At 37.6% G+C, this 12,457-nt stretch overlaps 1 protein-coding gene across 1 annotated transcript in view; it reads right to left on the minus strand.

Moving 5' to 3' along the window:
• The window catches only part of DNAH7 (dynein axonemal heavy chain 7), a 249,393-nt gene that overhangs the window by 163,430 nt on the left and 73,506 nt on the right, over nucleotides 1–12,457 (minus strand). The window contains exons 20-21 of the mRNA XM_057551036.1: nucleotides 2,760–2,953; nucleotides 712–910 (exon numbers count right to left, since the gene is read on the minus strand). Coding sequence (XP_057407019.1) covers nucleotides 712–910; nucleotides 2,760–2,953 — 393 coding nt within the window. The remainder of the gene's footprint in view (nucleotides 1–711; nucleotides 911–2,759; nucleotides 2,954–12,457) is intronic.

Below are 12,457 nucleotides of genomic sequence, written 5' to 3' on the forward strand. Positions count from 1 at the left end.
TAATGTGTGACAGCATCTGAAAAATTCACGAAAGCTGTTGTCGATTAGGACTTGATGCCATATTTCCTTCTCATTCTTGCTCTCATGCTTCCCTGCGCAATCATGATTTTTATTCCTGGTAAGGAACTTGAATGCTAAGCCCACATTATAGTAAAAAATTAATTAACTGCTCAATTAAGCTCTATTTGCTCCCTCGACTTAAAATTCTCTACTAACAAAAATAATTACAAATAATTGAGGTGGTAATATGCTTTCTGAGATATGGAAAATATGAAGTTACTGTTAATTGTAGAAAGCACTTATGATTTTCTAACATTTTGGTACATATTTTATATATTCACAGAACAAAAGGAACCACCAGCGGAACATACATGTCAAGGAGACTGATGTGAAACTGTAGAGAGGTGCTTCCAAGGACAGACTAAAGACAGACCATGCAGACCAAAGTGTGTCTAACATTGAAAGCACAAGAAATGAGACAGACTCATGACTAAAACCCAAGTTTGTTGTAGTATGTACGGTATTTTGTCTCACTTTTCAAGTGAGTCACTACAAAATTATTATCAGAGACCATATCTTTGCCTTCAATCTATCTGTTACAATTGAATTGGTAATTCATGACTCAGTTTGTCTAAATAAGAGTGCATTTATCAATAATACATTAACGTTCTATCATCTTTACTAGGAATAATAATAAATACAGTCGGCTACCTTATGGATGGATTTAATCATAACTCTCTCTAACTCAACCAACCACTTCTCCACTTGACCTCTGGCTTTGGCGGTTGAAATGGTGTCTACGAGTTCCACCACTTCTCCTTCACTACTCTTCATGTGAGTAATGTCCAAACTTTCTGTAAATTCCACCTTTGCAATTCCTTCAAAACATTTCTTGAAGTGAGGTTGTACTCTGTCAGGAAAAAAAATGTTTAAGAGACTTAACCAAATAAAAGCAATTCCCTAAATATCAGTGTTCTTTGTATACCAATCCTCATTCAAAATTCATAAATGTGCACTATGCATGAGGCCCCTGCTAGATGCTAGAGATGAAGCACTGATAGAAAAAAAAAAAAAAACACAACACAATTCTTGCCTGCACGGATGCATGGATTATACAGTCCAAAGGGAGATCATCATTAATGGAATAATCACAAAAAGATCTGTAAAATTACAATTATAATAAGAGCTACATGAGGCCTTTGTTTCCAACACAATGAATCAAAAGCTGTTAAAAGTAATACAAGGACCAAACCAATCTTGACCAACAGATAAAACACTAATATGAAGAATCTTCAAATGCGCAAAAAGTAGATATTTCAACCAGGATCTTCAGAGATGGCTTGCAAATTATGAACTAGGTTTAGTGCTTTAAGTAAATCAACTACTTTGAAGGTGCCCAACTTTAGTCTATTCATTGTAATACAGACGGAACTGACTAAATTCCTCATTTTTGGCACGTTACAAATGACCAATTGAATTTATCTTTCAAACAGGCAAAAAATGGGCAGAGTATAAAACGTCAGATGGAAATCTGAGTCTAAATTTATCTTTTTGTCTGGATTACTTGTCTCCTACTTTGAAGGCACAAGACACAAAACTGACAAATTTAACAAATATCTATTCACTGCCTGATGTAAACCAGACACTCTTCTAAGGAATAGGGAATCAGCTGTGAGGGGGAAAAGGTAAAAAATCTCAGCCATCATGGAGCTTATGTTCCGCTAGAGGAAAGCAAACAGTAAACAAATAAGCACATTATAGAGTAAGCCAGATGATAAAAAGTGTGCTGAAAGAAAATGAGGCAGAGAAGATAATCAAGAAAGGTGACTAGGGAGTGCTAGAAGGGGTAGTCATTTTAAACACAGTGGCCAGGGAAGGCCTTCTTGAGTGGCAGATGTTTGAGCAGGTTTCCACAAAGATCTAGAGGAGGTAAAAGAAGTCTTATGGATATTTGGGTGAGGAGGATCCTAGGCAAAAAAAACAGTACACTGAGGGAGGAGGCTGCCCCTTTTATGGGAGAATTGCAAGGACTGTAGCAGAATAAACAAGAAGAAAGCTGGTGGGGGATGACTAGGAAGGATCATGGGGGAGCACCTGCGTGGGTGACTGCAAGCCACTGAGAGGGCGCTGATTTTTATTCTGCATGGGATGTAGAAGAGGGATGTGTTCTGAAAAATCTGTAAGAAAATATGCGATAAAATGAGAAATCCACTCCAAGATTCATCACATTTGGAAAAATATCATTCAATGGTATTCCTTATGTTTTTAATAATTATTTAAGTTGGTTATTGATATGATTTAGAATAGTCTTGAAAAAAGTTATTACATAAACAAAATCATATATATATATATATTTTTTTGGTTGCGTTGGGTCTTTGTTGCTGCACACAAGCTTTCTCTAGTTGTGGCAAGTGGGGGCTACTCTTTGTTGCGGTGCGTGGGCTTCTCATTGTGGTGGCTTCTCTAGTTGTGGAGCACGGGCTCTAGGCACGCAGGCTCAGTAGTTGTGGCTCGCAGGCTCTAGAGCGCAGGCTCAGTAGTTGTGGCGCATGGACTTACCTGCTCCGCGGCATGTGGGATCTTCCTGGACCAGGGATCGAACCCGTGTCCCCAGCATTGGCAGGCGGATTCTTAACCACTGCACCACCAGGGAAGTCCCAAAATCATATATATTTAAGTTCTGCATTATTCTGAAAATTAAAGGCAATAAACTTAGCCATGTTTTATATACGTATAATATATATGTATATCTTACTTACCTAGTGGGATCTTTAGTCTCAGAGAGTATCTCAAGAAGTTCATCGTTAGACAAGAAAAAGAATCTGGGGAAGAAGAGACGCTTCTTTTCCAGATATTCATTAAGTCCTTTAAGAATGAGTTCCAAAAGTTCATTAGATTTTTTCAGCCTCTCCAGCATTCTCTCAATAGTTACAACTGCCAGAACATGTTTATCCTAAAAACAAAAAATGTACAACTCAAAAATATTGGATATTCATATTGACTTTATATTCCTATTATATTTGAGATTGCATGGTTTTAATATAACAAAAGTTATTCAAAATTTAAAGTGAATACTTATTTATTTTTTAAAAGTACTCTTGCATAGTCTAGATCTAACCAGCCTCTTTAATTGTGTAAAAGCCACGTTGACTTGATCCTCATTGACGTGGGCCACAGTTTCTCATTCTAAGTTGGGAACTGTGAGAGACAATGAGTGTGGCGGGAGTGGGGAGGGGGACACTATCTGAACTCACAAGAAGGACAGGAGGAAACAAAAGAGTATGAGATGTTTGTCTTTTGTTCTTTGAGGAAAAGTACTCTAAAAAGATGTCATCATTATAATTATTATTTTGAATATTATTGTTATCAATAGTAATAAAATCACAATTCCTGTTTTATGAGGGTAGATAAAAATAAGGGGTTGGGAGCGTGGAGGAAGGAGCTTTCCATAAAGATCTTACATTGCAAAGAACTACCTTTGGAACTGCATTGTAACACTCTGCTTGTTGAAGGACTGAAGTTCAAGGTGTGTTCTTCCTGAACTCTCTAGAGACTAAGATTGTTCTACTTTCAAGGTATGGATTTCTGAATATTCTATCACTTGAAAGTGTCACTGTGAGCTGTTTGCTTTAAAGGGATTCAAACACAATCAAGTATTTTTAAAAGCTTTCTTTTATGCTGTAGGATCCAAAATAAGAATTATACCAAAAGCTGGTCTTAAGAACTGATATTTTAAGAAATAGTTTATTGATTTCTCAAAATACCCCTACAAGTAACCACCAGGCTTATGAAAATCTTTCAAAATACATATTAAAACACAATCTAGACAGAGCTGAAATAAAATTCTTTTTACTATTTTTCCTTAACACATGATTGATGTCATCCAGGTCTAGTCTTGGTCTTATAATCCCAAACTCAGTGTTCACCACTGACACCAATGACAAAGAAAGAAGAATTCTTTACTAAGTAGGCTTAGAAGTGTGAGAAAGAGGTGGTAAAACACATTAGAGATTTTAATCACCAGACCAAATAAACTTCATGAGAATATACTGGTACATTTAGAAAATTTACATGAAATTAAATCAAGGGAATATTGTTAAAAATTAAAAAGAATTTTAAGATTAACTAATTTAAACTTATTTTTGGTACTTAGCCAAAGGGAGTTTGGTACTGACTGTGAGATCAATCAAAAATTTCAACTGTAAATTGTTTCACAGAGAAATTTTATTCTACTGCAGGAACATGTTTTTGTTAATACACTTTCAATGTGACTGGAAAGGAAAGATAATTTTCTGCTTTGTTTTGAAATATAACAATGTAACTTGGGAACACGGCAATTTAATCAAAGAACAAAATAATCATCATTAATACCTGTTTTTTTTTTTTTCGGTAGAACAGGTTCATATGGAATATGCAACATATGCAATTCACTTATCTTTAAAGAGGCACAATATTTTAAAGGCATTTTATTATATTTCCTAAGAGTTTTATGTTTCAAATAAACATTTAAAAATGCACACAAAAAGAAGCATGACAGAGATTCAGGTCATAATTTAATGTGCAGTTCATTCGACAAAGTATGGAGCGGTACCCTTGTACTCCTAAATTCAAAAACCAAACTGGTGTTCTTAGAGTGCCACCTTCTGGAAAAGTATGCTTTTCTTTGTTGGAAAAAAAAAAAAATGTTGCTAATAAATGTGAAAAATTCCTTTCACAAATTAACAATGTTTGTTTTATTCTCAGCCAAAGAATTTATTGCAATTCGCTATTTTGGATCTGAGATTTGAAAGCTAAAAAAAAATCAGTTATTTAAAACAACAGTTCGTATTTCTTTCCCTAAATATTGCAATTACAAAAGAAATACCCCTTGGAAGCACTTAGCATTTGAGCAAAAAAATTTTTATTGAATTCCTGAGGTCAAACCTATTTATCTAGATCAGCTCAGTGACGCTAAGTCAAATATGCTAGTTCTGAATGAACACAGGTGATAATCTATGTACCTTGGTATATGGACTTAAGAAAAAAACATAGAAAAGTAATCAATCATCTCTGGACTGGAAACTAAACACTCTCTTCCCATGAGAAGGTAAACAGAACAGAGACTACATCAGATGAAGAGAAGAACAGACCTTGTTCCTAATCACTTAATTAACCTGACTCTCTACTTTCTTATCTTTAAAATGGGGATAAGAGCCCTCTCTCAAAGTTGTTATGAAGACCAAATTAGACAAAATATTGGAAGCACCTAATATGGTGCCTAGAACACACATACGCTTGAAACTACCCTTTCCATTTCGCCTTCTATAACTGTCTCTTGATGAGATACAGACAGAGAGACACTACTCTGGGGGAATTCATGGAGTAAGTCACTTACATCACTCCATTGGTTTAATGGAGTTAAAATAAACATTTTATAAACTGCCATCCTTCTGGTAAGATATTTATCATAGTAAAATAAAACTGGCTTTAAGTTCCTTTAAGCATTGCCACAAAATTCTAGTACAGAGTAGGCATTCCATAAATATTTGTTGAATGCTTGAGTGAATGAGGATGAGTTAAGCCTGCAGACACACAAAGGCACTCAAGGAACTTACGGCCCCCCCCCCTATTGTACCAACTTATTAGCTAAGGTTCTCAAGACAGAACAATAAGGTGTTATAACAGAAAGCTACCAGAAATTTGAAACTAAGTATGACTCCTTTGACGCTTTAATTACTTTTCGGCTTCTGGAGAGGAAAAGGAATTATTAACTGCTATTACTTTTTGGTATTAAAGAAATAATTTTACAAATTTTACGTGTCTTCTTTTGCTTCACAAGTATCACCAATCTCATCAGCTCAAATGACAAGCTACTGGTTGATTTACATTTCTAAACCAATTGCCTGTGATATCAGGGCCTGAAACTTTAATTGGGGTATACAGAGAGAGCATTCTAATTACTGCTGCCAGGAAGCTTCACAGAAAGTACACTTAATGGAATGAAGCTCAAGCCAGTTCTATAAACTTCCAGAAGCATAAACTTCCAAATCAGAAAACCCTGGACAACAGAAAACTAGTCAGATCCTCTTTAAACCTTTTAAGTACTAAGAAAGGAAATGTGCGTTCACTGAGTAGACCTACATGCTCCCTTACAACTTTCAGATCCTTTGACCTCACCAAAAATAGAAATTTTTTCAAGATGCAGGATGTTTCTAGGATTAATCCAGCTCTTAGGACCCAGGTTTCTAACACTGAATTTTCAGAGAAGGTTTTTCAGAATTCTTAGAACTAGCAATAATTCAAGGATCAATCTCAATTTAACTATTCACCCACTCACTCAACAAATATTTATGGAGGACTTGATAGATGTCAGACACTGTTCTCAGTGCTTGGGCCACAACAGCAAACAAAACAGACAAACATCCCAGCCTCCCTGAGGAGACAGACGATAGATAACAAACATAACAATTCATAAATCATATATTAAGTTAAAAGGTGATAGATGCTGCAAACACGAAAAGGGGGATCAGGATTGCCAGGAAAGGCAAAGGCAGGTTTCAACTTAAATACGACGCTCAATGTGAGGCTCTTTATAAAGGTTATATTTGAGAAAAGACTTCAAGGAAGCAAAGGTACTCATTAGTTCTGCAGATATTTGGAGGTACAGCATTTCAGGAACAGGGTCCAGTCAGAGCAAAGGTTCTACAGCAAAGGGTGCTTGGCATGTGTGATTGAAAAAAAGAAGAAAAAAAAAAAAAAAAAGGAAGCTAGTGTGGCTGGAATAGAGAGAGTAAGGTAAAAGTTATAAAGACAGAGAGGTAAAAGGGTAGAGGGAGCAAATCAAGAACTTCCTGTTCAAGGAAACCATTGCCATGTCCCATCAGAAGCATTTCTCCCTTGGATACTAAGATATTTCAACTAGCAAGAACAAAGCAGGGAAGCAAAATTATTGTGAGAAGTTTATTAGGTGAATTGGTATAAAGTGTCACTGTCATTTTCACTTAATTCCCAGACCCATGTACTCTGCCTATGGGAGAAACTCTGTATTTGGAGCTGGTTGAGAACTTATGCTATGTATCCTCTAGAACTGCACCCCAAACTCACAAACTCACACTTTTCTTCCTGCTGGAATAGCAACTGAGTCTTCAACATGAGACATTCCACTTTTTTACGAGGTCAATGCTCACATAGGACCTGTAAATCTTATGAGTATCAGTCAATTGCCTCATTTCCCTTGTAGTGTGGGTTCCTTAGCAGAAGCAATGTTGTGTGGAAACTGTGACAATAAGTCATTCAGTAAGTCAGTAAATGACAGTGTTGACAGAAACTTGGAATAAGAAAGAAAACCCCTCTGGTGCAGAAAAATCACTGATCCCTTCTAAGTTGAAAGAGGTCCAATGTATTTAATTCCTTCTAAATGGCTGCCTGGTCCCTTCAGGTGTGACCCTGTATCAGAAGCATGTTGTTAGTTTCTGCTGTTGGCAGCTTGGACACTCAGCAGTGTTGGGTAAGGGACAGCCCATAATGACAAGTCCTTCCATAATTCCCACCTCTGCCATCATGACTTCTTTGTTTGTAGCTTGAGTGACCTCCTCCAGTTTGATGAGGAGAGTTCTGGTTTATGCTTGCTCTCCTAGCTTACTTATTAAATGCTTTAACTCTCAGAAATTCTGCAGTCTGGACAACGTATCATGTGATTATTCTATTCATAGCTCACTGTGCATACAATGGCATATGCTGACTGACATTCACAAAATAGATCAACTGGTCAACTAATATTATCAAGTGCCTCCTTTTGCAGTGCTGTGTATTATTAAACACTTACATGGGGCACAAATATACTCATATTCTAGTCTATTCTGTGATCCCTTATACCTCTTCCTCAGACCTCCTTGTTGCCAGTCTTTCAATCTTGTTTCTTCTAAGTCCCTGATCATACAGCCAAACTGTTCGCTACTGACTATGATCAATGTAGAGCCACACTTCTGGCCATTTGTATAGGCAAGGTCTAAAAAACCCCTAATATTTATTGAAGTTGTAGGATTCCCTTCCTACTACCCTTTAAGTCAATCCCCTAAGTAGGGGGCGGGGAAGGTTGTAATTTCTGCTTCTGGATGATATGCAAGAAATATTTTGCAGCAATCTATAAGCCAGTCTTTAATTTCTTTAAATCATATCAAGGATTTTTTGGCATTTCAACTTCATTTAGGTAGGCCATCACGGAAGCCAGGTTTTGGTCGAAAAAGCAAGTAAAACAGAAATCATTCACATCTCCCTGACTAGCTCATGGAAACCAGGATCTCTGGTAAGTGCACTCACATCAATACATTTGACTGTATCTAACTTAGGTTCTCCCTAGGCAAGCACTGTTGCAATATAATACCTCCTATATTCCTTAGGATTCTGACAAGCCTTCTGGCAAGGGAGGCTCTCAGTGTGAGGGTCAGGGTACCCAAAGTCAATCAAATTCACCCAATTGTCCCCATCCTCAGTTCTCACCATCCCACTCCTTCCCAGTAAGTAAATTATCTTTCACAGAACAGATCTGGCAATGCTGTGAATTAAATTACATTATAATTTGGCAACCTGCTGGATCAGACTCTATAATTTTTGGCTATGTCAAATTTGTAGCTATGAGACTTAAGAGGCTCTCGAGGGCAATCACAGAAGCACCTTAATCCTCTGACCATGTCTTGAGCAAAGAATTTAAGCCCTGAATTATGCTATTTCTTTAATTTCTCCAGTGCTTTAGAAAAAATTCAGCCCATCTCACATCCCTTGTATTTCAAATTTGCACTCTATTGACCTACCACAGCAGTCACTTGGTCCACCAAAGCACTGCCTGTAAAACAGACGCTTCATTCCAGGAAACCAAGAGAATAAGTAAGTGAATTTTGGAGTGCATGCCAGGTACCACCAGGGTTCCATTTTCAGGTGGTAACTAGATCTTAACTACCCTAAAGTCCAACCTGGTCATATAGACCAAGATCCTAGATGCCCACTTTGAGGGTCTGATATCTTTATTCAGAGTTCAGTGCAGAATCCTTCTAGGTAATTAAGCAAAAGGAAATTTAATATAGGGAATTAAGTTATTACAAAATCATTAGAAGGTCTAGGAGAGCACACTCCAGGCTGGGCTTCCAGGAAAGACTCCTAGAACCTGTGGAACTGATCTTCCAGGAGTGTTGCTACCTCTGCCTCAGTAAGGACAAAAGGACGCCACCACTAGAAGTAACTGCATTCAAGAGCACACCATGGTGGCTGTGATTCTAGGATCAGAGAGCAGGATCACGAAGCCACCATCATCATCGGCTGTAAATACCCATAAAACTGGTGACCAGACACTGAAGTCTGTCGGAAAAGAAAAAAAAAAAAGTGATTTTGCTTGACAGCAGAAATAGCTAAAATGGCAAGAAGATGGCCACTGTATGCCTTCCAAATCCCAAATGAGCGTACCTAATCATCGAAATCGAATTCTCTTCCAGAAACTTAGATGCTAAGGCGTCTGGGAGACACGATTTTAGCTTTCCAGCTCACTAGAAAGAGGTGAGATGCTTGGTGCCAAGCGATCATATTTACTATAGTAAAAAGAAAAAAGAAAAATAATGACTCTATGCTTTTGGCCTGAAAAACAAGGGGAATAGTGTTCATATTTCCTGAGATGCAGTTAGACTACAAAAGGAAAAGGTTTGGGGAGAAATTCAAGAGTGCCTTTTCCTGCCTTGTACGAAATACAGAAGACTCATGTGGATCAAAAGTCAAGTTTGTGTACACGCAAAAGATTATGCACTTCTTTCAACCCCAAATGATGGGCAATTCACTGGTCCTGTATTAGGGAGGGGGCCCAGGAGAGTCCCTAGAAAAGTTTTCAAGTGCATGTAAAGAGAGGAGGCTGACGTCTTCTTCTCCAACTGGAAGTCTGTTCCATCACCAGCATGCTGACCTGTGCCAGTGCTATGAGAACAGGAGAAGAACTCTGGGAGAAGGTGGTATGGTGGGACGACCAGGTGAAGGAAGGGCAAGGACCATGTGCTCAAGGTTACCAAGAAGTACAGAAGATGGATCCCAGATGCTGCAGACCCCAGGTGAAATTAAGGGCTACAGATCTGTGAACTACTACTAGAATATGGGGCCAAAGACATGCATATGAGAGGCATGTGGCAAAAGCCATCATTGGTAGGTCAGTTGGAAGATGGGAGTCAAGTCTGGCAGAGGATGACCAAACCTAGGGGAGATGCTCAAGATAGCATCCCTCAGCAGCCAGAGCTTGTCGGGGTCTTCACCTGTCCACACTGAGTTAATCTGTGGACTTCACCTCTCCACAACTGGTCAAAAAGCTAGACTAGTTGTGATGATCAACAGTAAAGGCACAGTGCAGGTACCAGAGACAGGAGGCCGCCCACCTTATGACCACCAAAGAAAAGAATAGCCAATTTGGCTGGATCGGTTACATCAGTACATTTTCCCTCCCTCTCCCTCTTTCTCCCTCTCTCTTCCTCTTTCTACTTTCTCCCCCTCCTTCCCTTTTTCTCTTCACCTCCTCCCTACCTCCTCCCTGTCCCAATACCAAGTGATAAGACCAGGAAAGAGAGAAGCAGTGTGGGAGGGCGCAGTCCCCACCCTACCAGAGCCTCAGGGCTACCTGACTACAGGTAGGGGAAGAGTTCTAAGTAGAACAAGACATTGAGGTTTTCAAACAGGTACAGCTTCATAGGCAAAACTATCTTAATAACCAAAAGTGACTGGAAAATTCTGGAATTACACTGAAAGGTCAGTAAGGGAGCTTTCCCCACTGAGAAACAGCCTTTGGCCAAGCGTAGTTAGGAGCAGGTACCAAAACATACAACAATTTCATGCTTATACCTTAAGGAACCAAGATAACCTCAATCAAGCCATTTATATTAACAGCATCATTTACATTCTGTTTTTAACCTCTGAGCCTTTTCTCTTGGCATAGTTCTAAAAGAACATTTATTAGAAACCCCTAAGACTGAAAGTGATGGCTTTCTGTACCAAGCATTTAATCCAGTGGCTTCTACTATACAGATCATCCTCATTAGCCTTCCTGAGAGAATATGGATTTATGTTTCTTTGCAAAGCTCTGGAGAATATGGACAAAAGCTGTCCTGAATACTAACATATTGAGAAAAAGAAAATGTAAAGCCAGTTGAAGAAGATAATCAAGTCTTATAGCAAAAGTAAATGAAGTGTCATCCAAAGAAAACTGCTTATTTGCGAATGAGAGTAAGTAATGCTTTTCTGTTAATATGTTTTTAATTCGGTTTTATAGAATTGAAAATCTTTCTCCTTTATTTACTAGACTCAGCATAGCTTCCCCTTTCCTAGGCATTGAACTATCCATAAAATTTCCCTAGCAATATGAATTTTGAAGAGTATTTTGATCGAATGTCAAAAAAAGAATGTTTTTAACTTTTAAAATTATATTAACTAGGAGAATACAAGCATCTACTTTTTTTCTTTTTTGGGCAACAAAAAAATTTTACTTCATCCCCTTCCAAACAAAAATGTATACATGTTTTAAGGGTTTTGCCCTGTTGTAAGGAAACAATATAGGAAAGGCTAAATTTATAAAACAAATTAATTAGAAATGAGTAAATGTGTTACAAAGTGACTCACCAGTAGGTCCTTTAAATATGGAATTCCAGTGTGATTAATTCTACAAAAGTTTGGTTTATACAGAAGCTTTGTTTCAAGTATTATTACATAAAACGAAGTAAACTTATTAAATAAACAGACCCAAGTCCATCTTATGGAATATTTTCCTATAAAATCATATAGTTGACACTGATACAGTATCATCAGTATTTAGGATTAGAGTCACAATTTTCAAAGTTTAAATAATAAAAATATGCATATTTCCATTTTAGGGTAGAAAAACTTTAAGATAATACTCTTCCTATCTTACAATATTGTATTTGATCAAAACACCAATAGAGAAGTTTATATTCATTTAATGATATAATTTAATAGCTAACATTTCTTGTATTTTAATCTTAACTTCCACTAACACACAAACCACGCTTTGCAGGCAGTAAATAAATAAATGTCTTTTGAACTGAACAAAAACCATACCTTTTTCGGTGTTACTGGTTTTTATTAAATTCCCTCCTTAACTTAAATTCTAAGTTCTCCACTGTATTTGTGTGGTGATTGATTGGTAGATTGCATTTTGTTTGTATTTATTGGGCCCTTTAAGTATATTTACCTTTGCAGCTCTTCTATTTTTTTTTTTTTTTTTTTTTTTTTTGGTCCCTACAGAGAAACGTGTTGATTGAGCGGTTGGCATGCTGACCTTTTCCCACCACAGTACATTTCAGTGGTGGTGCAGCCAGTAACATGGGGGCCAGAGAACAGACAGGACAGTGTGCGCTGAGTACACTGTCTTCCTACCAGAGCGTCCAGGAAGAACCACTGCTAGAACCACTATCATTAAATAATGCAAATTCAATTTTGACCT

The sequence above is a fragment of the Balaenoptera acutorostrata genome, chromosome 8 (assembly GCF_949987535.1).
Source record: "Balaenoptera acutorostrata chromosome 8, mBalAcu1.1, whole genome shotgun sequence".
NCBI classification, from domain to species: Eukaryota; Metazoa; Chordata; class Mammalia; order Artiodactyla; family Balaenopteridae; genus Balaenoptera; species Balaenoptera acutorostrata.